The sequence below is a fragment of the Hemicordylus capensis genome, chromosome 7, assembly GCF_027244095.1.
Source record: "Hemicordylus capensis ecotype Gifberg chromosome 7, rHemCap1.1.pri, whole genome shotgun sequence".
NCBI lineage: Eukaryota > Metazoa > Chordata > Lepidosauria > Squamata > Cordylidae > Hemicordylus > Hemicordylus capensis.
Genome location: NC_069663.1, coordinates 24,431,737 through 24,457,880, shown reverse-complemented (window position 1 = coordinate 24,457,880; position 26,144 = coordinate 24,431,737). Strand labels below are relative to the sequence as shown.

Here is a 26,144-nt window from a genome sequence, read left to right as displayed (position 1 = left end):
TGCAACATGGCCTCCGATCCTCTGCAACAAAGGGGCTCTCTTGTGCGGAAGCCACAGGTCTAGAAACAAACGCTGGAACGGTCTTCTTGGCCCGAACAGATCAGCTGCCCGGCCTGAGCTGCGGATCAGTTCTTCATTCAGACATATATGAGAACATTTTCCTAGCCAAGATTTCATAGCTTGAGATTGCTGATTGTGATGCCTTTAAGCAGCCTGTGCAATTCAAGGATAATCATTTCCCAAAGTGTGTGTGTGTGTGTGTGTGTGTGTGTGTGTGTGTGTGTGTGTGATAAAGTCAGTTAAATGCACATCTGCCACAAGAGCTAATTGGCACAAAAGGACGAGTGAGAGCAGAGGTGCTCTTACCCCTGGATTTCTGGGCCGGTTCAGGGACTCCACACCCGCTGGGGCCCCTCCCAAATCCTCCTGTCCCGGGCGGTGTGCTCATCAAGTTTGACCTCTGCTTTAGAGACAGAGGGAGGAATGGGGAAAGAAATATGTAGGATGGGAAGTATGTGGAATATGTTAAGTTGCATGTCTAAATATATCAGCTAATGCAGGTTTGCATAAATATACCTGTTTTCTATTCTTACATTCCTGTGTGTTCCGTTGCTATTTGTGCCCTCAAAAACCCACATGTAAAAAAAATACTGTGTGTGTCATGGTGTGTGTGTGTGTGTGTAGAAGGAGGATGCTTAAATTTGCTGGGGGGGGGCTCCAATGGCCTTTAGGTCCAGGCTCCAAAATTACCTTGGTGCACCTCTAAGAGAGGGGGAGGAGGAGAGAGAGAGATGTGGGGTATTTTGGACTATGGCGGATTAACGTAGTAGCAAATGCAGCATTTGCTATGGGCCCTGCATTTTCGAGGGCCCCGCACGCCTGGCTTCCAACTGGGAATTAAAGTTAAAACTTTACCTGTATTATTTGGTCCATGTTAGATAAAATATCCCTTTCCTGCTAAATGTGCCTTTTAAGAGAAGGCCCAGCACAGCATTTGTCCAGTGGCTGTTGCTGGTGCCTACCACACTTTTCATTTTAGAGTGTGAGCCCTTTGGAGACAGAGAATCCTCTATCTGCTTTTTATTTTTCTATGTAAACCTCTTTGAGAATTTTGATTGCAAAACGGACTATCAATGTTCACTGTTGTTGTAGCAAGTGTGAGTTTGTGGCTTGGTCTCCCATACTCCGAAATACAGCAAATGAAAAAACTGGATTACTTTACTGTGCAAGTAAATAATTTATGCTTTAATATTTATGTGCATTTTTTTTTCAATTTAGGGCCCCTTTATAACATATGCTACAGGCCCCGCACTAGCTTAATCCGGCGGGCCCTGATTTTGGATTAGCCCCCTCTGGCAACCTCTTTCTCCCCTCACCCCTCCTCTCTCTTCACCCCTCTGTCTGTTCCTCCCGTCCCTCTCTCTCTAGCACAAGTTCAGTTGCGCCCGCCCGCCCTCCAGGCTCTTTCCCTGTCCCATCGCGGTCCGGCCTCTGGGCCAGGGGAAGGTCGCCTCCTTCTCCAGCTGTGGCCTCTCTCTCTCTCTCCCCAGCTGCGACCCGATCTCCTCTCCGTCTTCCCGTTACCTGGCAGCGCACGGGAGGCAGGGCCAGGGAGGGAAGAGCGGGGTGTGCATTGCGGATCGCAGAGAAGGCCAGCCTCCGAGAGGAAAACCTCCTTCGGCAATCAAGACCCGCGCTCCGCAAACCCGAGGCTGGCTCTCGTAAGCACAGGAAGCAGCAAGGAGGGCGCCGCTCAGCACGGGGACCCAGGCGTCCGGCTGATAGCCGCATCCTGTCGAGTCAAGCGCCGCAATGGGGAGAGAGGGAGGGCATCCGAGCCACAGGTGGGGTCTCCTTGGATGGAAGCCTTCCTGGCAGGCAACGTTCCTAGCAGGTGAGAGGGATTGGGACCCTGGGAGGGAGGAGGCGACCCAAGGGGGCTAGAAGGGGAGAAGTAGTCTTGTCCCCCCCTCCCACACACACCCCATGGGTTGCATAGGTGGGGGTCTAGATCTCCCACACTGGTAGCCAGCCAGTCCAAAAGTTCAGGGGAGCTCCAAAAAGTGGGTGGACAGACAGTTTGCAGCCTGGAGCCCTATATGGTTTGCTTTTTAAAAAGTGTGTGGGGGGGGAAGGGGGCACACCAAACCCCTGCATTTCTCCATGGTTTCCAGCAATTTCTGCCCCATCCCCCCAAGAAACAGTTAAAATAGGAGCCAGAGAGTCCCTTCTGGGGGCAACTGGGGCATGCTCTAGACCTGTCTGGATCGAAGGCTGACGCTGCTTTCCCCACGGCAAGATTCCCCCATCGGGCAAGAGCGGGTGGGCGAGGGCTCCTCCCTGCCTCCTCGTTTGGGTGGGATGCCGCCTGCCTCTCTTGCCTGGAGCTTCTGCTTCCGCAAGCCCCCTGAACTTGCCTGGGAAAGAAGGGGGGGCAGTGTGGCAAGGTAGCGGCAGCAGGCGGGCGCCAGAGGCCAGGCCTGAAACGCCGCCCCGACCCAATGGCAACAAGCCTCTGCTCTGTTCGCCCTTCCCCGCAGTCTCCAGCCTGAGCGCCTGCTGCTTCCTGCTGCCTGAAGCCCGAGATCACCCTTCTTACCTGGAAAGGATTGTGACGATCCCCATCAAGGCGGAACCAGCCCAGCCGAGGCCAGGAGGGAACGTCATCCTTCTGCCAGTCCGGGGTGGCGGACGCTTTGCCTATTGCAGATGGTTCCAAGCGGAGGGCGAAGCGGTCTTGGCGAACTTATCCTATAAGGAGAGGTCTGCCGATCCCTCCCTGCGGTGGGTGCAGGGGCAGCTCGAGGGGCGGGCGAGCGTGGACTCCCGCTGCTCCCTTCACATCTGGAATTTAACACTACAGGACGCTGGGATCTATGTCGTGGAAATCTATTCGCAGTACAGCCGGCAGAGAGACCGTGCAAAGAGGCTTGAGACTGGATATACAGACATTGGCATTTCAGGTATGATTCTGGGGAGGGGGCTGCAGCTGGGGGGCGGGGTGTGCATCTGTCTGCGTTCCCTCCCTGTCCTGGCTCTTTAGGCCCAGCCATTAAAGTAAAAGTGTGCCGTCAAGTCGATTTCGACTCCAGGCGCCCACAGAGCCCTGTGGTTTTCTATGGTAGACTACAGGAGGGGTTGACCATTGCCTCCTCCCACACAGTATGAGATTATGCCTTTCAGCATCTTCCTATATTGCTGTTGCTTGATATAATACCAGCGGGGATTCGAATTGGCAACCTTCTGCTTGTTCGTCAAGAACTTCCCTGCTGCGCCAGTTAAGGCGACAGGCCCAGCCACTACTGGGTACTCTTATATGCTAAAAATGCTTCCCAGCAGAGAGGATTCACTCCTTGACCAAATCAGGGCTGTCTTTTATCAGAGCTACCATAGGGCTCTGTGGTCGTCAGGAGTTGACACACCAGCTCCTCAGCACACTTTGCTTTATACATCCCTGTTTCTCTGGAAAGCCTCTCTGTTTTTGAAAGAAGACACAGGTTAGATTAATGCTACTCTTCAGTGTGAGCATCCATTTCCCAACATGATGATTTCCACCACCACCCCACACCTGTGTTTTGTTCTTTCAGATGCCATACCGCCTTCATCAGGGCTGACGCCTCCCATCCCAGACCCTTTAAATCTGTTCTCTTGGATCACTGCAGGGTTCATTGTGTCATCCTTGGCTGTGGTGGTTATATTGGGAGCCCTTCTTCATGGCTACCTCTGTGAGTAACATGCTGGAGTCTTGGACTCTGCGATTCTGATTTCTTCTGTTGTATTCCTAGCTCAAGGAAAGGGGATACATATCTCCTCTTATGCCTGAGGCAGCTCGTCGGAATCACATCTGGGGCTTCAAAATCGAAATGCACAATCCCACCTGAGGCAGACATGCTCAGACCCCTCTGATCTCAATAAAGGAGAACTGGCAGCTCTCCCACTGGAATTGCTTCACTTAACCTGGCCCATGCCCCCAAAACTCATTAAAACCCAATTCCAAATGGAAGCATACCCAGCCAGCAACATTTTGCCCCACAATGGGTTTTTTAAAATTTAAATTAAGCTTTGTGCATCTTTCTTAAAAGTAAAAATGGGGTGAATAGGCCATTCACCTTGGACTTGTTCCAAAGACATGGGGCCACCATGAAGAAGGCACTGCTGAAATAAGAGCCTTCCCATCTGTGACAACTTTTTAAAAGGCAGTCAAAACACATTTGTTCACCCAGGCTTTTAATTAGATTTACCGTTTTAACATGGTGTTAAATCTTAAATTGTGTTAATGTTTCAATTTGTATTGGTTTTATTGTAAACCGCCCAGAGACATATGTTTGGGAGGTATATAAATATGATAAGTAAATTCCCCCACAATTGATTTAATCTCTCTAAGATAAGGAATTTGGAGCAGGCCCCTTTTACTTGATTTCATTACATGGAGTGTGACCAAACTGGAAATAAAAAAGGGGGGTGGGGTGGGGGTGTTCAGGCACCCGGGGTGCTTAATTCTGTGTTCATAAAAGTGGAGTCAGATCTCATGATCCAAAGTATTTTATTTTAAGTTGTTTTCTTTGATTACTATTACTATTTTATACGTCTTTCACAGACCTGGTCACCCATGTCTCTTGAAAAATGCTGTTACTGTGAGATATAACAGGCTACAAAAATCAAAATGAAAGACAGGTGACCAGTCTAAGGGGCCAGAACATTCTGTATAGATTTTATCCCTAGTTGTCTTCCTTCAGGTAACCATCAAGGATGGAGCAATGTGAATTCTACACAAGCTATTTCCTCTACTACTCCAGTGTCTGAGGAGGACGTTCTCCCTTCTTCATAGGTGAAACCTAAGTGAGCTGAATTGACTGTGAATCACAAGCTGAATCGATGACAGTATGATACTAATATTTTGTTTTCACATCCCATCAGCACTGGGTCTCTGCCCCAGAGAATATACAATCGAGCTTAGCGGGTTGAAACAGAAGGGTGAGGAGAAGGTTAGGACTGACCACCAGGCAGTGATGCTGTGAAAGTACAAAAGCAGGATGGCACCATAGCTCAGTGGTAAAGCATACATTTTGCATGCAGAAGGTGCCAGGTTCAATCCCCAGCATCTCCCAGATTTTGTTGGACTACAGCTCCCATAGGAATATAGGAAGTTGTCATATACTGAGTCAGACTCTAGCTCAATATTGTACACAGACTGGTAGCGGCTTCTCCAAGGTTGCAGGCAGGAGTCTCTCTCAGTCCTATCTTGGAGAAGCTGTCGGAGGGAACTTGGAGCCTTCTGCATGCAAGCATGAAGATGTTCTTCCAAGTTCCCAGAGCTCTTCCTCATACCTTAAGGGGCATATCTTACAGTGCTCACATGTAGTCTCACATCCAAATACAAACCAGGGTGGACCCTGCTTAGCAAAGGGGACGATTCATGCTTGCTGCCACAAGACCATCTCTCCTCCCATCAACCCCAAGAGCATCCCATCATCCCCAGTCAATGGCCAAAGGCCCCTGCCTTCAGCTACCAAGTTTGAAAACCATTTTGCCTAGAGAGTGAGTCCCCAGCTTCTGTATTCTCTTCTGTATCCTGTATTCTCACCTGCTGTGCCTGACCCAGTGAGCAAAAGATCTTCTTTCAGACCCACAAGGGAATATTTTTTCATCTCCCATCTCCCTAAAATGCAAATGCCTAAAGAAGTATCTCTGAAGCTTGCAGTTCCTTTAAACAACTGACCTGTGTGCTCCCAATACAATAAACATACTTTCATCTATGATCTGCCTCTTGTTCTCTGGGTGAAAGCCAGCTACAGACGCGCTGGCCTTCTGACGTGGAACCGTGGGCATTGGGTAAAGTCAGATCTAACCCATTAAAGCGGTGATCTCTGACTTTGTTTTCATGGTGCCAGAAAAACAAGAGCATTCTTTAAAATGGCAGGTGGGGCCCAATTACAGGATCATTCTACAAAAAGCGACTGAGCTGGAACCATAGTAGCCCACCTGTAGGAGACGGGCACAGATCCGATCCTGCGAACTACTCATGTTCAATGCCAGCACTAAAAATGGGGTGATATCTCTAAAGAGAAGCCAGGCTCGCAGCACAGGGGTTCCATCCTGGCCTTGGTCCCCAGATGACATTGGATGAGGACGACGACAACGATGATTACTACTATTTATATACCACTTTCCCCCAACAAAGTTTCCAAAGCAGTTTACATAGAAACATCAAGAATAAATCAATCAGATGGTTCTCTGTCTCCAAAGAGCTCAAAATCTCAACATGAAATATAAAAGGCCAGCAGCAACAACAGCCACTGGCGGCATGGTGTGCTGGGGCTGGAATGGCCAGTTGCTCTCCCCTGCTAAATAAATAGAAGTTGCCTCTTTGCTCAGTTAGCAGGAGTCCCATAATCCTCAGTCAACACCCAGGAGAGGAATCTCTGAGCTCAGCTATGTTCTGCCACCTGAAAAGGTTTGCAAAGTGGCTTACAGCTTCCTGAAAACTTCTGGACAGCCACATAACAGGACATTTGTGAAAAGCTGGGCCTTATTTCCTAACAAGATTCTGATGGGAGGGGCATGTGGGGGGTATAGTGCATTCTACTGATAAGTGAGGGGAGCAGAAGCCCTTTCCTGCCAATGAGCGTTGCCGTCTCTAACCCTGTGTAGGATCAAGCAGAATTGGATGGACTCTATTCAGCAGTCCTTCCCTGCCCATCTTCTCTCCTGTCTACTCATCTGTTGCCAAACACACACGTCCTCCATTCAACTCCACCCACCCACCCACCCACCCCCAGCCCTACCCAGCAGTGGGAACAGCTGCTCCGGCCCTGAGTGTGAGGAAAGTGACCGGTCTGGCTCATGGGGCCCTATCCACCAAGAGTCCCGCGGATCCTCAGCAAGACGGATCCTTTGCTCCATTTTGGCACGGCTTCCCTCCACAGAAATGGGCCAAGTTGCACAGGAGAACTTCCCGATGGACTGTGCCCCTGCACTCACCCACCGCAAGGACCTACACGGCTTCGCCTATCCAGCTCTCTCTCCATCTGATCCTCCGCAGGTCTGTACTCTGTTCCTCGACGGTCTTCACCTTCCTGCCGGTCGATCCGGGCGCCGGACGCTCCTCCCTCCTCCACAACAGTCAGCCTCACCTGCGCCCGATCTCCGCCCTCCCTTCACCTGGCTGGGCACAGGAGGGAGGGAGGGAGGAGGGGCGGTGGGTCTGGGGAAGCCCAGCCCTGCAGTGGGGGGGGGGGCAGCAGCCCGAGCCCCACCTGGGTAGATAGAGGGGAAGCTCGAGTTGGTAGCTAGGCGCAGAGAGCGGGGAAGGCAGATCGGCGCGAAGGGCGTCCTGCTCCTGGCACGGAAGGCAAGCAGGGAGCCGATCCCTCTGGGGAAGCAGCTCACCGAGGGCGGAGAGGGCGGGCTCCTCGCCACACCCAACTGCCCGCTCCTTCGCCTGACGCGAGGCTTCTTCAGTAAACGCAGGCAGCCGCCGGGCCATGGTGGGCGGCAGGAAGCGGCGAGTGGACCCAGGCGTCCGGCTGAGGGAGCTGTCCACGATGGGGAGGCAGGCCGAGCACCCGAGGGACGTTCGGGGGAGGCCTGGGTGGTGGAAGAGCTCCTGTGTGTTCCTAGCAGGTGAGAGGAATCGGGGCCCGGAAGGGAGGAGGAGGGAGCAACGGGCCAGGAGGGGGGGGATCCTGCCCAGCTGGGCAATCAGGTTAAGTGGGGGGTCTGGGAGACGGCCCAGAAGTCTCCAGCCCTTTCTGTCTCCCCACCCACCCATGCATCCTCTTGCTTGCGGGATGGTCTGCCGCGCAAGGTCCATCGGGCAGACCATGGACAGCGACTCTGAGCCCCGCGGCTCCTTTCTGAATGGGAGGCGCTCCTGTCCCGACCCCAGCCCAATCACAGGCTGGAGTGGCCGCGCGGGGCGTGTCTGTTGCCAGTGTTTGTCTAGGAGTCAGCCTGTTTTCTCCTTGATGACTGGCCATCTTTTTCTCAACATCATTGATTTTGGTCCTCATGTTCCATCGTTTTGTATGAGGGCATTATAATATTAGCTGTTTTATTTTTAACCCCCTTCCTAATGATCCCTAGCATGGAATTGGCCTTTTTCACAGCGGTCGCACATTGAGTCAACACTTTCAATGAGCTGTCCACCATGAGCCCAAGATCCCTCTCCTGGCCAGTCACCAACAGCTCGGATCCCATCAGCATATACTTGAAGTTGGGGGTTTTTGTCCCAATGTGCATCACTTTACACTTGCTAACATTGAACTGCATTTGCCATTTTGTCGCCCACTCCCCCAGTTTGGAGAGATCCTTTTGGAGCTCCTCACAATCCATTTTGGATTTCACTACCCAAAAGAGTTTGGTATTATCTGCAAATTTGGCCACCTTGCTGCTTACCCCTGCTTCCAGATCATTTATGAATAAATTAAAAAGCACCGGTCCCAGTACAGATCCCTGGGGGACCCCACTTCTTACTTCCCTCCATTGTGAAAGCTCTCCATTTATCCCTACCCTCTGTTTCCTGTCCTTCAACCAGTTAGTAATCCACACATGTACTTGTCCCCTTATCCCATGACTGCTAAGTTTCCTCAGGGGTCTTTGATGAGGAACTTTGTTGAAAGCTTTTTGGAAGTCCAGGTAGACTATGTCAACTGGATCACCTTGATCCACACACTTGTTGACACTCTCAAAGAACTCCAAAAGGTTGGTGAGGCCCCGCTCTCTGTGCCTACCTTCTATTGCTTCAACTCTCCCTGGGTAAGTGAAAAAGTTCAGTCCTACATGTCAAGCTAGTTTCGTACTGACTGATCACCTGAAATGAATCGGGAGTCCTGGGAACTCTGCTGGGGTTTTGTCCTAGTGTGGGCCTCTTGCGGGAGCTCAAGTTCTTTTCCTCTTTTTTTCTTCCAGCCTCCATCCTGAGCTCTTCATTCCAGCTGAATCAGGCCTTGGAATCAAATATTATGTCTATCAAGTTGGAACCAGCCATACCGACCAATGGACAGCATGTCTCCCTGATACCACAGCCTGTTTTCGACATTCACCATTGTGAATGGTACCGAAAAATAGATGGGTGGCATGGGATAGCCGGCTGTTATCGTAAGAAATGGAGAGGTCATGTATTTGGGCATGAAAGCTGCCGGCAAAATTGTGCCCTTCACATCCGGAATCTAACATTCCAAGACTCTGGGTTCTATTTAGTGAAATTTTCAGTCTATGAAATCAGCCAGACATTGGAAGGGCAAGTTTATTTATACATCTCAGGTACAAGTGACTAGTTTCTTACCCATTCTGATCCTTGATGCACCCAGAGTTGTCTCTTCTGCAAAGTGTTTTCCCCAAGGGTCTACCCCAAACATAATGAGCCCTACGGGAGGCATTTCCTTATTCACAAAGATGAAAGTATCAGTCCTTTTAAAATATGCTAACCCCTCCCCTCCTCTCCCCTCCCCTCCCCTCCCATCCCATCCCATCCCATCCCATATCATATCTTTCAGGTTCTGCACCAGATCCTCTATCCAAGTTGCCTCTTGCCCTCATAATTGCATCCTTGTCTCTAATAGCAGTTGCTGGAAGCCTGCTCTTCTACTTTCTCTGTGAGTAACACACACACTATGGCTCACCCCAGATCTCTGGTAATGGGGGCCGGGAGTGGGGAGAAGCCAAGATCAAGAGTCCTGTGAGTTCCAATCCTGATTCAAGGAATGGGCTGAGGGGCAGATCTTATAATCTGTAGTCTTTGTTTCAGCTGTGAGCATTTCAGAGACAAGATCATCATCCACGTCTCTTGGAAACTTGTTCACTGCCTCCTCTTCTCTTTGGGAGAGAAGAAGGTCTGGAAATCAAATAATGGTGGTCAGACAAAGATAGGGCCTATTCAGAATAGAAAGAATCCCCACAGGGTTTGTGTTCCTCCACATATTTGTCATTATTAGAGTAGTAAGCTCAAGACAGGACTGAATATCAAAATCAACATAGGAACATCAGAAGCTGCCATATACTGAATCAGACCATAGGTCCATCTAGCTCAGTATTGTCTACACAGACTGGCAGCGACTTCTCCAAGGTTGCAGGCAGGAATCTCTCTCAGCCCTATCTTGGAGATGCTGCCAGGGAGGGAACTTGGAACCTTCTGCTCTACCGAGAGCGACTCCATCCCCTAAGGGGAATATCTTCCAGTACTCACACTTCTAGTCTCCCATTCATATGCAACCAGAGCAGACCTTGCTTAGCTAAGGGGACATGTCATGCTTGCTACCACAAGACCAGCTCTCCTCCAATATGCCAAGGATGTGGTCAATATTCTGTGTAGAGAATAATCCAGATCCCATGCAAAGGAAATTGAAATGATGCAGATAATAAATCTGCATTGGGGTCTGTCTCAACTGCTTAGTTCCTGAGGGTGTGGGAGGCAGCGTCAGAGGGAAGGCAGCAGTGGGTGGGCTTTTAATGGATTCCACTTTGGGATTTACATTGGATGTATCTCGAATTCCTCTTTAGATGCTAGAAGGAGGAGACCAGGCTGTGTAGAACCAGCTCGAATGACACTTGAAGACCTCCCAGCCCAACCAGCTTGAATGGCACTTGAAGACCTCCTAGCTTTCTCTGCACTGCCAAGTCATCTCCTCACACACACACACACCCCACACCCCAGGCCTCTGCCTCTCCTGTCTCTTTTAGATAGCAACAATTCCTTCCAGGCTCTGTCCGGAAGGCCTGGCAAGCAACCTTTGCTCTCAAGACTGCAGTTGCAAATCAGCACCTTCCTGTTCTTGTATCCAGTCAGTTCATGATTAAAACTTACTTATCCCACCTTACCAAAAAGTGTGGTTTGTACTAGTCAATATATGACCATGCAAAGAAACCCCCATGAGCAAGAGACCCCTCAGAAAACCATGTCCACCTGTGGACACCTGTTTGCATGTCTAGGGAAAGAGATCCCAGCCAAGCTTGTGGATGGGGCTGTCGAGCATCTGTTTTGCATGCAGAAGGTCCCTGGCAGCATTTCCAGGTAGGGCTGGGAAAGACTCCTGCTTGAAGCCTTGGAAAGCTGCTGCCAGTTAAAGTAGACAATATCCAGCTAGGTGGACCATCGAATGGTCTCACTTGGCCTGAGGAAGTTTCCTGTGTTCCACATGTGCTCTGTAACTGTGGAACCTTCATTCACTGATGTGGGGCACCAATTTCATTATAGAGCCTGTCTAGTACTTGGGAGGGTGTTCCTTTGCATGTCAGAATGCTTATCCAGCCTTTGACAGCTGCCTAAAGTACTGGTTTTCAAACCCATCTGACATTGCATAGGATCAGGCAGAGTTGAATGGAATCAATTCAGCTGTCATTCCCTGGACACTTCTTTATCCTTCATTCTCCCTACTTCCGTCTCCAAATGCTTCTCTGTCCGTACAGGAAGCACACAGAGCCGGAAAGCACCACACCATAAGAACAGCCCTGCTGGATCAGACCCAAGGCCCAGCATCCTGTTTCACACAGTGACCCACCAGATGCTTCTGGGGAGTCTGCAGGCAAGAGCTGAGGGCATGGCCTCTCTCCTGCTGTTGCTCCCCTGCCACTGGTATTGAGCGGCATCTCTCTATCCATCCAGCCATCTCCACCCAGGGGCACTCTTACCCCTGGACTTTGGGGCCAAAGTCCAGGGCATCCACAACTCCTGGGGCCCCCCAAATCCTCTTTAGTCTGTCCCAGGTTAGAGTTCAGTGTGGTCACCCAGTGGAGCATGATGATGCTTAATTTGCAGGGGATGGGGGGGGGCCTCCAAAGGCCTGTAGGTCCAGGCTCCAGAATAATTACCTAAGTGCACCTCTGTCTCCAGCATGCATTGCCTGCCAGTTTTCTGTCTCCCTCTTTTGTCTACCCAGCCATGGCCAAACAGCTGTCCTCCATCCATCCCCAGCCTTGCTCTGTGGCCAGGTGCTCCTGCCTCCTGCTACCGCCCCACCTGTGAATAACTCTTGGGTACCATTAAGGCCGACAGGGTGAGGAGAGTGGCAGATCTAGCACAGTTTCCTTCCATTGTAATGGCCCTTGCGCCGGAGAACTTCTCAATGGATTGTGCCCTGAAGGTCACCCGCCACAGCCTCCTACATGGCTTAGCCCAGGGTTTCTTAACCTGGGCCCCCCAGATGTTGTTGGACTACAACTCCCAGGATCCCTAGCCACAAAGGCCATGTCTGGGGATTCTGGGAGTTGTAGTCCAACAACATCTGGGGGGGCCCCAGGTTAAGAAACCCTGGCTTAGCCTATCCAACTCTCTCTCCATCTGTCCCTCGCCTCTCTTCCGATCCACCGCTTTTCTGCCCGATCCTCGTGCGTGCCGACCTCTCCCTCCCTCACAGCAGCCTCACCTGCTCGGGATCTGCGCACGATGCGTAAGGAGGGGCAGTGCTTCTGGGGAAGCCCAGCCCTGCAGAGAGGGCAGCCGCCTACCCCCCGCCCCCCCGCTGCAGCCAGCCGGGCAGGAGGGAAGCTCGAGAAGGCGCAGAGAGCGGAAAGGCTGGAGCGGGTCGAAGGAACCCAGGCGCCCCGCTGTCGTGTCCTAAGCCCCAGGATGGGGAGACAGAAGGAGGAGGGTCTGAACCGCACCTTGGGGCTTCCAGTGGGGAAGAAGAGGGGCTGCTGCTCCGGGATGGCAGCACTCCTAGCAGGTGAGGGGGATCGGGACCCGACAGCTAACGTGAGGTCTGGTGTGCAGTGAAAAGAAAGAAGGGTCCCTCTCTGAGCATACGCAGAGAGAACTTCCCACCCTCCGCAGGAAGTGCCGTGTAACCCGCCCAGCATCCCCCAAAGAGGAGAGAAAGGGTTTTCTGCACAGAGGGGCGGGCTTTGGGGAGCTTTCCGGCGCCTCGCCTCTCACTTGTTGGAGGCTGTCTGGTTGGAAGAGCACCTGTGTGCGTTTCTAGCAGGTGAGAGGGATCGGGGCCCCGGGAGGGAGACCGCAAAGCGATGGGATCGAGGGGGAATCAACCCCTGCTGGGAATCACGGTAGGAGCGGGGAGGCATCTCCAGAAAGGAAACTGGAGTCCTGGGAACAGCTCCGCCGCTGTTTTGTCCTAGTGTGGCCCTCTTGCCGGAGCGCAAGTTCTTCTTTCCCGCTTTCTCCTCCAGCCTCCATCCTGAGCTCTTTCTTCCAGCCGACTCAGGCCTGGGAGGGTGTTGTCGTCATGTTGGAACCAGCCATACCCATCGTAGGACAGGACGTCACACTGATACCACGACCTGAAGCCAAGAGGGGAAGCTACCTTTATAGTCGCTGGTACCGAAAAGAACGGCAGTGGCTCTGTCCGAGGACCCATGAGCTGCCCAAACCAGATGACAACACTGAGCGTGGAAGCTGTGGTGAAGAAGAAGGCTCCCTTCACGTCAGGAATTTAATGTTCAGTGACTCTGGAACCTATTTTGTGTATCTAAACCTAACAAATACATCCATGGCTGGGGAAGTTTATTTACAGGTCACAGGTAAAAGTGACGCCTGTGGCTTATATCTGGTGGGGTTTTTGGTTTTTATCATTTTTAGTTTTTAGCTTTTTAAATACCTTTTAATTTGAAACTTAAACTGCCCTTCTGATTGTGGTTTTAGCTTGGATTTTTAACTGAATTTGGTTGATTTTATTCGTCTGGTTCTACGTTGTAACTATTTTATAAATATTGTGAGCCACCCCGAGCAGTAGTGTACTTTGAGGGGGGGTGTTTATAAATATTTTAAATAAATAAATAGTTTTCACCATTCTAATCCTTGACGAACCCAGAGCTGCGGAGCATCCCCCCACCTCCAAGGGTCTTGTGAACCTCACCCCAAATGCAGCTCTTTCTCCTGAGACTGAGCCCCACAGAAGGCTTTCCCTTATTCGCAGGGATTAAGGTGATTCCCTGCCCCACAGTCTAGAAGATTTCTACATTTAGATCAGACTAACAAAGCCATGATAAAATACAAGAGAAGGAAGAAATCCCAGTATTATGTGCTAGTTCTCAAAAGCGGGGGGGGGGGGAGCTTATGGGGAAGCACTGTGTCTGCCTCAGTTCCAAGCCTTTTCCTGCTTTGTGCCACTTTCCCATGGGAAAATGATTCTTTTCTCGGAAGGCCCAATTTCTTCCTTCAGACTTCTCCATCAGGACTTACTAATGCAAACAACATCGTCCTGCCATGGATTGTCTGAACTCAAGTGGGCTTCCAAGGGCACCATTTCACACTGTCACCTTCCCCATATTTACATTATGGTTGCAACTTTACTTCCACTCTCCCACATTCTGAGACCTCTCCCTTCACTGGGAAATCCCATCTTCTTCAGAAGATTTCTTTGGGTACAAGTGAAACCCTTCAGTCTGGAAGAATTAGACTGTGTGAATCAGTTGGAGGAAAAGTGGGATATAAAAGTAAGTCAGTAAATATTTTTTTAAAAAGCATTTATATCTTGCTCTTCCTCCAAGGAGCCCATGGTTATGTTTATCTTCACAACAACCCTGTGAGGTAGGTTGGGCTGAGAGATAACGTGGCTGGCCCAGAGTCACCCAGTGAGTTTCATGGTTGAGTGCGGGGACTTGAACTCAGGTCTCCCCAATCCTAGTTCAAGACTCTTCATCCCATCCCAAGCAGAGGAAGCTATGATGCAAAGTCTGAGCTTGCCAACCCAGAAGTTTTGCTTCATGTGTTTTGAAATAAAATCTGGGCTTCTTTCAGATTTGTAAATTCCTCCATCCCCCCCACCAAAAGACCCACCACTTTTAGAAAGAACCATCAGGAGAGAATAATGCAAATCTTTAATGAAAGCATCAGTTCCTTAAAAGTATGCTTTCCCATAGCAAGAGCGTGTCATACCCTTTCAGATCCTGCAGTTCCTCTACCAGTGTTGCCTCTCGGGATCATAATTGCCTCCCTGTGTCTAATCGCCGTTGCTGGGAGCCTGTTTTTCTACGTTCTCTGTGAGTAGCACATGCCAGAGCCTGGATCTCTGGGAATGGGGGCAGGGAAGGGGAAGAAGAAGCTTAGATAAAGAGTCTTGTGGGTTCCCTTTGTGTTTCAAGGAAGGGGTGAGAGACAGATCTTAAAATCTGCAGTCTTTATTGTAGTGATGCTCCTTAGACAGTGAACATTCTGGGGACAAGGGCATCAGTGTCTCTTCAAAACTTGCTCACTGTCTCCTATCATTGGGAGAGAAGAATGAAAATGAAAATAATGGCAGCCAGTCAGACAACGTGGGACCTCAGCATTTGGAGTAGATTGGATTCCCAGTGTTCAATCTCTTTCCTCCAGGTATCCATCATCATCATCATGATCGCCACAGTGATGCACACTCCACACAAATGATTTCTACTCCTTCCGTGTGTGGGGATGTCCCGTTCCCAAAGGTGAGGCTTTGAATGAGAGGAGTTCAGTGCTCAGCAGCTTCTTTCCTTTTGATTTAGTGTCTGCACTAATTCTCTACCCCGAAATTGACATAGCGAACTCCACTATACTGAGTCAGGCCCTTGGTCCCTCTAGCGTAGAACTGCCTGCTCTGACTGGCAGAGGCTCTCCAAGGTTTCTGACTGGAGTGACTTTCTCAGCTCTTCCTAGAGATGCTAGGGATTCTGCAGTCAAAGCACCTGCTCTCCAGCTGAGAGACAGCCTCTTCAGTCTGGATCAAATTCCGGTCTAGATTAGCGAGTGGAGCAGGGAGAGGGTTTGTGATTGGCCACTGGGCAGCAAGCAATCGAAGTATCATCATAGTGACATTTAGGCTGGTTCGTCTGAGCCCCCTTCCTCGCTTTTTTCTAGCCTTGGCCATATTCCTCCTCTCAGTTTTGCACCCCTTCCCTGTCCTTTCCTGTTCCAGGCAGTCTGTTATGTCCTGCGTGACCAAGAAAGAGAATCCAAGATGGGGCCATGCAGGTGGGAGCCAGTTTCGTTCTCAAGGGCTGGTGTCAGCCAGGCTCAGCTCCCACCTGGGTGTGTCCCTGATCAGCTCCTTTACACTCTCGGAGACACATGACCGGCTGCTCTTCTTCCCACCTATGGAGAAAAAGAGCTGCAGTTGGTTAGCTTCTCTGCTCCATCCCAGAGGCACAGATCAGTTTACAGCCTTTTTGAGCAGTCCTGTCCCCAAGGGGGCTCACACAATCTTTAATAAAGAAAAGCTCTGCCCCAAGTGGGGTAGGGTGACGTTGACTGTATCTCTACGGCTTGGGCCAGGAGGGAGGTAGATCTTAAGTCACAGCTCCTAGAACGAGCCCTTCTCCTCTAAGAGCAGCACCAGCAGCTGATGGTGATGTTGGGAAAAGGTGCTTGCAGATTGAGCTGGGCTGTGGGAGCACAGGCATCAATCTAGGTGCGATGGTGTCCTTCCCTATAGCTCTGCCCAAAAGAGAAGTAGATGTTAACTCCTAATTTAACTCCATGACTTTAGTCCCTGGATTTGGGACCTGGATTTCTGTGGTGAAGGGGTGGACTGTCCTCCACCGTTGGCTCTCCTCCCATGTGCAAAGTGCAGTTCTGTGCATTTCAGACTCCCTGCAATCGACCAGGCCTCATTCAGTCTCATGCACCATATTAGACTCTGCTGAATTCCTCACAAAGCCTCCGCTGAGGTAGCAGCAGCTCCTACTGTAGAAATGCTAAATAATAGTGACTTTCCTGTTCCCAGCAAATCTCGCCTTTCCTCTCTTGAAACTAGGCCCAGCCTGAGACGTGCTCTGATACCAACCAGAAATAGCAGGTGAGTGGAGGCCCTTCCCACGTCATCTTCCTTCTCCCTGGAGAAGGGATCAGACCTAGAGAGGAAGCCCAAGACCAGCCTGAATATCAAAGCCAAGCATGTGATCCATATTCTGTGTGGAGAATCATCTAGATTCCATGCACAGGAAACCAAAATCATTCAGGTGATAAATATACACGTGATCAGGTCTGTCTCATCTGTATGGTTCTGAGGGAGGTCACAGGTTGGGGTGAGAAGGCAGCAGTGAGAAGGCTTTTAATGGATTCCTCTTTAGCTGGTCGTGTATTTTCCTCTTCAGATGCTGGAACATGGAGACCAGGAAATGCAGAACCCACCTTGCCGCTTTCTCTGCACTGCTGAGTCATCTCCTCACTTTCTCTGCACTGCTGAGTCATCTCCTCACCTGCCACCACAGGCTCTGCTCTGCCTCTCCTGTCTCTTTTAGTTAGCAACAATTCCTTCCAGGCTCTGTCCGGCAGGCCTGGCAAGCAACCTTTGCTCTCAAGACTGCAGGTGCAAATCAGCACCTTCCTTTTTCATGTATTTAGTCAGTTCATTAAAACTTGTTTATCCCACCTTACCAAAAAAGTGTGGCTTGTAGTCAATATGTGACTGTGCAAAGAAACCCCCATGAGCAAGAGACCACGCAGAAAACCAAGTCCACCAGCGGACACTCCCGTTTGCACATCTAGGGAAGGAGATCCCAGTTATGGCTTGTGGACGGGGCTGCAGCTCAGTGGCAGAAGGTCTGCTTTGCATGCTGAAGGTCCAAGGTTCAGTCCAGGGGTGTAGCTAAGGGAGGGAGGGCTGAGGGAGAAGGGACTGGCCAAGAGTCACCCAGTGTGTTTCATGACTGAATGGAGATTGGAACTCTGGTCTTCCCAGTCCTAACCCAACACTCTAACCACTACACCGCGCTGGGTCTTTTGTCTTCCCAGCCGCTGCCAAATGCCTGTCTGCCGGTCCCTCCATCCCCATCCCTACTCTGTAGCAAGGGCTCCTGAGGCATCTGCCTGTGAATCACTCTTGGGTACCGTTCAGGCTTTCAGGGTGGAGGAATTGACAGGTCTGGCTCGGGGGCGGGCAAAAGCCACCCGGAGTCCAGCGGACAGACTGGTCAGCAAGATGCCAAGTGTCTCCCCTTCTGTGCATCCATCCCATCCCTTCCTCCGCTTCACGTGTCTTCCCATCGAGGGCCGGCCAGGGGTTTTGTGATCCGATCCTCGGAGCGCTCCACAGCAGCCTCACCTGCGCCCGAGCTCCGCCCTCCCTCCCGTTACCTGGCTGCGCGCGGGAGGGAGAGATATAGGAGGAGGAGGGGCGTGGCGACTCTCTGGACGACCAGACCAGCCCGGCGCGGGGGAAGCCGAGTGTCGCCCGCTCAAGCTCCATCTGGGCAGCAGCGGAGCGAAGGCTGGCTCTCACGTAGGCGCAAACAGCGGGGAAGGCCGAGCGGCGGGAAGGAGGAAGCGAGGCAAAGCATAAGCCCCAGGATGGGGAGAGAGGGGCAGCATCTGAGCCGCACCTGGGGACTTCCAGTAGGGAAGAACAAGAGGCGCCCCTGGCAGGCAGCAGCCCTCGCAGGTGAGGGGGATTGGGCCCGAGAAAGAGGGGGGCGGGAATTCAAAGGGGAGGAATCCTAAGAGACCACACACACCCCGCCTAGAACGCTTTAGTAACCTGGCTGGGACCATGCTCCCCGCCCCCGCCTTCTTTTTTCAATTTAAATGCTTGTGCCACATTTGTGTCTCCAGGTTGCCTGTCAACTACTAAACCACACATGCCTAAACTCCACCTAGCCCCATCCTCACACGTCGCTCTTTTCATCCGTGAAATGTTGGAGGAGATGATGGAGAGGAGAGCTGGTCTGGTGGTAGCAAGCATGACTTGTCCCCTTAGCTAAGCAGGGTCCACCGCTGCTTAGATCCAACAAAAGGACAGAAGTATGGAGACCAAAAGCAAAAGGAGAGTCATGAACAATAGACGTGAATGGTTGGTTCCGTTCTGTTCCTGCTCTGTTGCTTATGCAAAGAAGCCTGAAGAAGATCCTCGATCTAAACTTGAGGGTTGGTAACTGCATTGTTCTTGTCCAGTCTGGGCCTTTTTTGCATGGAGTGAAACTCCTTCCCTTTCTCTTTTTTCCTGCCATCTGTCCATGTGGAAGTAGTGCTATAGAAACAATAGCCCATATTCTTTTATTTTGTAATTTGTATAAGACTATTAGGGCTCATTTCCCCCCTCCTGTGCTTTGTTTACACACACAGGGAATTCTGATTATTTTAATTTTATTTATTGTTCAATTTTTATACCACCTTTTATAACGCACCCCAAGGCAGTTTACTAAAGTTAAAATACAATAAAACTCCATAAAATCACATTTAAAACCAGTTAAACAGTAAAAAAAACATAAAACACCCCCACCAAAAAAAACCCCTGGCAGCTCCTAAAGTGTAAAAGCCTGAACGAATAGAAAGGTCTTTCGTTGTTTTTAAAAGCAGTCACAGGTATCAAAGAGTGGACATTCACTAGGAGAACATTCCAGAGCCTGTGGGTTTTTTAGATTTGTATATTAATTACAGAATCTATTATAAAAACTCCTGACAATAAAGCCAAGTTTCTTGCTGCAGCTATTAGAACAAGTTCAGAGATATGGAATTGTGTCCAATCTAATGGTTATAATACTTAATTTAAGTGTGCAGTCTTGTAGCAATATTATAAAACCTATTTATTCTGAATAATTTAATTAGATTCATGTTCTTAATTTGGGTTGGATGTTTACATTGTATTTTTATGATCTGTGGACTGAAATAAATCAATATCTCTCTGTGTTGTTCTTTCCCCCTTTGACTCTACAGCCTCAATCCTGAGTTCTTGCTTTCTCCTGACTCAAGCCAAGAAGAGAGTGATCTCCAACATTCCTATCACATTGAGCCCATTAAATCCAGTTAGTGGGCAGAGGGTTGTCTTTGCACTTGGAGAGCTTGTGAGACGGAAGTCCATTTGCGAGTGGTACCGAGGGTCCAGTGACAAGGAGAACAAGATATTGGAATATGACTTTGGGTTGACCCAGTCCTCCTTTTCTGCCATACACAACACCCTCAAAGGCATTGACAGTTACATCAAGGGTGATGCTCATACTGGGCGGGAGAAGGTGTCCTCAAACTGCTCCCTTTATTTGGATCAATTACTGTTAAGTGACACTGGAACATACACAGTAGAAATGAAAAGATCTGGACAAGTTAAACAAAGAGGGCGTGTTTTCCTAGAAGTCTCAGGTATGATGAACCTGTTCTTTTGCTGTTCTGACCCAGAGCGCTCTGCTCTGTTGAGTTTCTAGGAAGTTTTTCATCACACCCAGCTTTTAATCTGCATCTCCTCCGGAATGGAGGTGTGTGTTCATGTATCAGCCAGATTTATCCCAAAGACCCTACGGGTTATCGGGGAGCACTTCAGACTCAATTCAGGTTTTTCATTGGGCGTTTGAGTGTAGCCCAATTTATATCCGGGGGAGGGGGGGAGTCCATTTCTTGTGTCTACTTCCTGAGGCAACTTTGAACTCACAGTAAAGCCTCTCAGTAAACCTGCAGTAAGGCCTGCAGTAAAGCAATAGACTCCAGGCTCGTAAGGGTAGACCCGTTTTGTGTTATTCGCCTTACCCAATGGGGTTAACTCTGCCCTTAGTAGAGAGATTGCTCTGATCCCAAACTAGGAGCACACCGCTCCTTCGAGGTAGGCTGCCACCGGCTGAAGACTGATCTAAAGCCACTGACCAGGCTTAGACACGGCTTCAACAACCTAGAACTGTCTACCTTGGAACGTACAGGCACTGTACAGCCGGAGTCCACACAACCCAGCTCTAGACAACAATATATTATTCAGGAAACAATTCAACAGTAGCAAATGACTTTATGAGGCCTGTGGGGAAGATTAACCCCCCAGAACCTCTTAAATCAGACTGAAGACACTTCTAAGTATATGCACTTTATTATATAACAAGGGCAGCACACAGAATAAGGAATTGGGGAAAACAGAGGAAACTGGCACACAAGAATTCAAAAGCCAGTGTGGTGTAGTGGTTAGAGAGTGTTGGACTACAACCTGAGAGACCTGAGTTCAAATCCCCATTCAGCCGTGACACTCACTGGGTGACTCTTGACCAACTCACTTCTCTCTCAGCCTCACCTACCTCACAGGATGGTTGTGAGGAGAAACTTAACTATGTACACCACTCTGGACTCCTTGGAGGAAGAGCAGGATAAAAATACAAAAATAAATAAGTTTTTTTTTTTTTAGGGTGTACTGGGCCCTCTGACTGGCCCCAGCTGCCAATGCCGTAGCTGCCGCGTCCGTTCTGCAATAATTGCAGCGTCCACTGCAGAAGTCATTTGTGGTGTGCGTGTTTTTCCTAAATGGCTTTTAGCAGCAATTATTTCACCCGCCTCTAATTTTGTAATGTTTCAGAGAAGCCCCAGGTGGCCTTAACAGCAGGTTCCCTACACAGTCCCCAAGTCACCTGAGCGGCAGCTGCAGCACACAGCCCCGAAGGACCTGGATAAGTGGTGTTTTGCCCACTCCCGAGTTGCAGTTTTGTTTTTGCATGGTCCCAGCTGGCCTTTCTAGATTGCTCTTTTAGCATCTTGGCCTTCAAAGGCAGTGATGCTTCACGCTCCCGGATTGAGCTTGTGGTGACTGGATGCAATTACATGCATTTATCAAGTTCTAGTGTCCTATGTGTCCATTTTCAGATAGCTTTCCATGGTTTGTTGGGAGGGTGTTCAAGTTGGACTTGGCAACATTAGGGAGCATTCCACACATTCAGAGATTATTTCCCAGTGTGATTTTTTTCTACTTTTTTCATGTTCTTTTACATCAAGGAGTATATTCTCCTTCATCCCTTTGTTTATCCAGAATGCCCACAGCTTTTGGAAAGAGGCATCAACCAAGTTTCATGCAAATGTTTAATGAGAACATCACCTTCCTAAAAGTGCACTTTCCCCATTCACTGCATTCCCATATACCATCTTCTTTCCTTCCAGATGTTCCTCCTGATTTGGGAGCGATTCTCCCCGATTCTCCCAAGGATGATGGTGACTATGATTATTTGCCGACTCCATCTTCCATGCTAGTTCCTGCTCTTGATATACAAGATCCTTCTCATTTAAAGCTACCTCTGGAGATCATTTGGAGGATCATTATTGGGTCTTTGGCTGTGACCACAGTCCTGGAGTTCCTACTTTACTTCCTTCTTCGTAAGTTAATGCAGAAACAGGGCTACGGTCCATTGGTGGTGAAGCATACGTTTTGGATGTCATTTGAGCACTACACATTTCTTTTCAGCAGCTCTTTTGAGCAATTCAGGATTCTGTTAGATTTGTTCTTTCAGTTGTCATTTGTTGGACTTTTATTCACTAGTGTCTTTGTTCTTCCTGTCTGTTGGATATGTATTCTTTGTATTTCAAAGCTATATGTTCTCTGTATTTCATAAGAACATAAGAACAGCCCTGCTGGATCAGGCACAAGGCCCATCTAGTCCAGCATCCTGTTTCACACAGTGGCCCACCAGATGCCTCTGGGGAGCCCACAGGCAAGAGGTCTGTGCATGCCCTCTCTCCTGCTGTTGCTCCCCTGCAACTGGTATTGAGAGGCATCGTGCCTCTGAGGCAAGAAGTGGCCCTCAGCCACCAGACTAGTAGCCACTGATAGACAGGTCCTCCATGAATCTGTCTAAGCCCCTCTTAAAGCCATCCAAGCTGGTGGTCATCACCACATCCCATGGCAAGGAATTCCATAGATTAATTATGTGCTGTGTGAAAAAGTACTTCCTCTTGTTGGTCCTAAATTTCCCAACCTTCAGTTTCATATACACTTTGTAGTAACTGGTAAAAATCGGCATTTTATATTGCATTGCATATAAATTTTGTAATACTCATTGGTTTGTGTTGTTTTCTTTTTGTGCTTGCATTGTTCTTTGGGTAGTACCTCTCTTCTGTATTCATTGCATACAGAAGAAGAATCTTTTTCATGCTTTTGCTTCCCGGAGTGACCCCATCCCTTGAGAGGAAGACCTCACACATGTAGTGCCACCTAATGGCACAGCTACTTTAGCGCATGAGTCTTTCAGGGCTGTGCCTGTGAAAAAGTGCACCTTCCTGCCCCCAATTTCTTGGCAGAGGACAGGTATGAATAAGGGTGATCAGACTCAGGTCTTGGCATTGATTTAACTCCCATAATTTTTCCTCTCCCAGGTTCCTGTTATTGGAGGAACAGAAATTCTAACCGAATTATCTCAGCTACTCCAGGGTGTGGGATGATTCCCTCTTCTGCAAAGGTGAGGCCTTGAACAAAATCCACTGCTGTGTGCTACTATTGTGATCTCGCCACCCCCCACCCCAAGTCTTATTTAATATAACTATGGTTTTTAAAACTTATACTGCAATTTGTATGTCACCTTTAAAAATTCTCTTTATGGTAGGGGCCTCAAAAGCTGGAAGCAGCCCAGGTCTCGCTGGACCCCTAAGAGGCCATCTGGTGCCATCCGAGGGTGGATAAGGGCAGTCCTCCTTCCTATGTCCCTATAAAGAGAGCGCCGTAGCATCAGGATTCACACCTGGACTCACCCTTCAGCTCAGAAGACACCACCCCAGGCCCCTTCCAGATACTCTAGTTTTTCATTTCAGGTTTGGCAACCCTAGATCCGTCTCTCCCCTCCTGCACTTATGGAGGAGGTAAAGCAGAAGGGCTCTAATATATATATATTATTCCTGCTATAAGGAAGGTAAAATCAGTTGCAGGGAACAGCATGCCTTTTTTGTGATGGCCCCACCTCCCTGGAGTGAACTCCCTGGGGAAGATTTTCAATGCAACTTCCTTTTTGCCTTCTAAGGAAGCTGTCTTATTCCGAGTAAGACCATTGGTCCATCTAATTCAGTATTGTCTACACTGACTGGCAACAGCTCTCCAAGGTTACAGGCAAGATTCTTACCCAGCCCTACCTGGAGATGCTGCCAGAGATTGAACCTGGGACCACCTTCTGCATGCAAGCAGATGCTCTACCACTGAGCTACTAACAGCCCCGTCACCTAAGGGGAATATCTTACAGCACTCACATTTAGTCTCTCATCCAAATGCAAACCAAGGTGAACCATGCTTAGCAAAGGGGACAGACAATTCATTCTCACTTCTGTAAGACCAGCTCTCCACCCTCAAGACAGTCTCTTAAATATTTTGAAGAGGGGCTCCATATCATCTTATTCCCCAGCTACTGCCAGGATGGTTTCTTTCACACTGGATGGCAACAGAGGAAGGAACGTATATGAAAAGGTTCTGGGGTTAGATTATGGACCTTTCAGGGATATGGGCATGTGTATCCCTTTAGAATGATCTGCAAGCTCTAGTAGTGAAAGTCAAGGAACACAGAGAAAAAAATGAGTCAACAAGGAAGACTAAACTAATGACAACAGGTAGGGATGTGCAAACAGGTTCGACGGTTCGGGGTCGAAACAAATCATCCCCTGTTCGGTCCGACTCTGGTCCAAACACCGCCCGACTGTTCAAGAGGTTCGCAGACATTTTAAAAAATAATAATTAAAATAATATTTTTAAAATGCCCCCTTCGCAGGAGTTGTTGGAGGTGGCGGGGGTGTGTGTCCCACGGAGGTTCCCCCTCCCCCCACCAGCCTCCCTTACAGCCCAAACCAGCAGATTCAACCGGCTCTTCTGCCCATTTGGGCCTTCTCCCTCCAGCACGACGGCCAGTTTGGAGGCCGCCGCGCCTGCACAATTGGCCGCTGATATATTTTGTTTTTTCTCATCAGATGCTGAATCAACATGGAGACCCCGCTGTGCAGAGCAAGCTGTGAAGGCGATGGAAGATTTCACCCCTTCTGTTTGATTCACTTTTTCAAGAAAATACTGTATTTACCTGAATCCAAGACTAAATCCCCCCCCCCCGTTTTTTGATATTAGAAATCAGGAGGTCATCTTAAATTCAGAGTCATCTTTGATTTGGGTAAATAAGGTATCTGTTCCTTCCAGTCTCACAACTGGCCTCAAAGCTTCAGGACATGAAACTCTGCTTTATCCTTTCCTTTCCTTGATGTATTTAAGTAGATTTTTTGAATTAGCTGAAACACTTGTATTTCACCTTTCCATCAGAGGTTGCAGCAGCTTGTGGTCAGGCAATGACAACCAAAAATAAATCGAATCTAAACAACAAACAATATCCAGTGGTGAAGAAAGCCCAGCAGAGACAGGGTCCCTCAGGGAACACATACACCGCTGAGACACCAAACCTTCAAGTGGGAGGCTACAGGCTCTGGGGAAGCCATCTCCAGGGGAGGGCAAGAGTTATTTGCAAGTCCCTCCCCACTCCAAAAGAGAGAGGCTCTTGCTGTAGACACAGGCAGTCGCCAGAGAGAGCATGGTGAAGGAACCCAGGCGTCCGGCTGGACGGAACAGTCCAGTAAAGCGAAGCCCCACGATGGGGAAGCAAAAGGAGCATCTTAACCATACTTGGGGGCTGAACTCCTGGCCGGCAAGGCTCTTAGCAGGTGCGAGGGATCGGGACCCTGGAAGTCGGGGGGGGATGCAAAGAGAGCAAAGGGGTGGGATGTTCCCCCATGGCCCCACCATTGCCAAAGTTTGGGTTTAGTGGGGGGACACAAAGATTCTCTCCTCTCACTTGTTTGGGAGATTGTCTGCAGAAGAGGCTCTGATCCCATAACTGACCACATGGGGGCAATGATGATGCCGCTATATTCGCACAGGTAATGCTTCATTGACACCTGTTCTGCCTCTTCCTTCTGTTGGGATGCTCATTCCGCCACACACCTAGGTCTGTCCTTCTGAGTAACTGCCACCCTTTGCATATTCTCAGTCAATGATGCAGACCCTGGAAGTAGCACAAGGGAAAGAAAGGGACTAATCCGGCCTTTAAGTACCTTGGCAAAGTGGCTAAAATTTGTTAAGGGGTAACTTGCCTGAGTTAAGTGATCTTAAGGTTGTCCCAACACTTTATTGTCTGAAAATATTGTAACACTTATTGTCGGGGAGAAGGGTATCCCTAGTAAATTCCTTTCCTTCGATGCAAGCTCTACATAGGAACAGCTCTGCTGCTGGGTCATCCTTCCTGTCCAGCATCCTGTTTCACACAGTGGCTCACCAGATGCCTCTGAGAAGCCCACAGGCATTCTAGCAGTGGGAACTTTGGGAAGCTCACAGGCACTCTAGCAGTGGGAACTCCCTGCTCCATGATAGGGGTTAAACTGAAGAATAGGAAGGATTAGATGTTGATTTTCAAGCAAGGATCGGACCAGTGATCTGACTCGGTATAAGGCAGCTTTCTGTCTTCCTAAGTGGGGGTAAGCGCTTCAGTTCTCCTTCCCAGCGCATAGTTTAAGGGCACACAGTACAGCCACTTTGCTGAAACGAAGCAAGTCT

The 26,144-nt window shown here is 49.4% G+C and overlaps 3 protein-coding genes across 4 annotated transcripts; all 3 read left to right on the top strand.

Annotated features, from left to right (window-relative positions):
- The first annotated feature begins 1,677 nt into the window (after positions 1-1,677).
- LOC128332868 (uncharacterized) lies at positions 1,678-10,812 on the top strand. 2 transcript variants are annotated; one of them, XM_053267642.1, is made up of 6 exons: positions 1,678-1,894; positions 2,541-2,963; positions 3,588-3,725; positions 4,737-4,839; positions 9,498-9,596; positions 10,501-10,812. In XM_053267642.1, the coding sequence occupies exons 1-4, from the start codon at positions 1,813-1,815 to the stop codon at positions 4,826-4,828; spliced, it is 735 nt and encodes a 244-aa protein (XP_053123617.1). In that variant the 5' UTR covers positions 1,678-1,812; the 3' UTR covers positions 4,829-4,839; positions 9,498-9,596; positions 10,501-10,812. The 2 variants fall into 2 exon arrangements, with proteins under 2 accessions (XP_053123617.1, XP_053123618.1); XM_053267643.1 differs by lacking the exons at positions 1,678-1,894; positions 2,541-2,963; positions 3,588-3,725; positions 4,737-4,839 and adding exons at positions 7,246-7,623; positions 8,911-9,264.
- A 1,570-nt stretch (positions 10,813-12,382) lies between these two features.
- On the top strand, positions 12,383-17,288 carry LOC128332880 (uncharacterized). Its single transcript, XM_053267655.1, has 6 exons — positions 12,383-12,662; positions 13,123-13,473; positions 14,839-14,934; positions 15,266-15,360; positions 16,665-16,706; positions 17,005-17,288. The coding sequence occupies exons 1-5, from the start codon at positions 12,383-12,385 to the stop codon at positions 16,701-16,703; spliced, it is 861 nt and encodes a 286-aa protein (XP_053123630.1). The 3' UTR covers positions 16,704-16,706; positions 17,005-17,288.
- Positions 17,289-18,116: 828 nt separating this feature from the next.
- LOC128332879 (uncharacterized) lies at positions 18,117-24,565 on the top strand. Its single transcript, XM_053267654.1, has 5 exons — positions 18,117-18,290; positions 19,562-19,981; positions 21,743-21,955; positions 22,952-23,034; positions 24,521-24,565. The coding sequence occupies exons 1-5, from the start codon at positions 18,200-18,202 to the stop codon at positions 24,563-24,565; spliced, it is 852 nt and encodes a 283-aa protein (XP_053123629.1). The 5' UTR covers positions 18,117-18,199.
- Positions 24,566-26,144: the final 1,579 nt, after the last annotated feature.

What these genes read in the sequence shown, in the direction of transcription:
- LOC128332868 (XM_053267642.1), top strand. Translation starts at nt 1,813, where the DNA reads ATGGGGAGAGAGGGAGGGCATCCGAGCCACAGGTGGGGTCTCCTTGGA. An exon ending in TACAGACATTGGCATTTCAG is followed by an intron (nt 2,964 to 3,587) that starts GTATGATTCTGG and finishes TTGTTCTTTCAG; the next exon opens with ATGCCATACCGCCTTCATCA. An exon ending in CCTTCTTCATGGCTACCTCT is followed by an intron (nt 3,726 to 4,736) that starts GTGAGTAACATG and finishes GTCTTCCTTCAG; the next exon opens with GTAACCATCAAGGATGGAGC.
- LOC128332879 (XM_053267654.1), top strand. Translation starts at nt 18,200, where the DNA reads ATGGGGAGAGAGGGGCAGCATCTGAGCCGCACCTGGGGACTTCCAGTA. An exon ending in TGTTTTCCTAGAAGTCTCAG is followed by an intron (nt 19,982 to 21,742) that starts GTATGATGAACC and finishes CTTTCCTTCCAG; the next exon opens with ATGTTCCTCCTGATTTGGGA. An exon ending in CCTACTTTACTTCCTTCTTC is followed by an intron (nt 21,956 to 22,951) that starts GTAAGTTAATGC and finishes TTCCTCTCCCAG; the next exon opens with GTTCCTGTTATTGGAGGAAC.
- LOC128332880 (XM_053267655.1), top strand. Translation starts at nt 12,383, where the DNA reads ATGCGTAAGGAGGGGCAGTGCTTCTGGGGAAGCCCAGCCCTGCAGAGA. An exon ending in GATGGCAGCACTCCTAGCAG is followed by an intron (nt 12,663 to 13,122) that starts GTGAGGGGGATC and finishes TTTCTCCTCCAG; the next exon opens with CCTCCATCCTGAGCTCTTTC. An exon ending in CCTGTTTTTCTACGTTCTCT is followed by an intron (nt 14,935 to 15,265) that starts GTGAGTAGCACA and finishes TCTTTCCTCCAG; the next exon opens with GTATCCATCATCATCATCAT.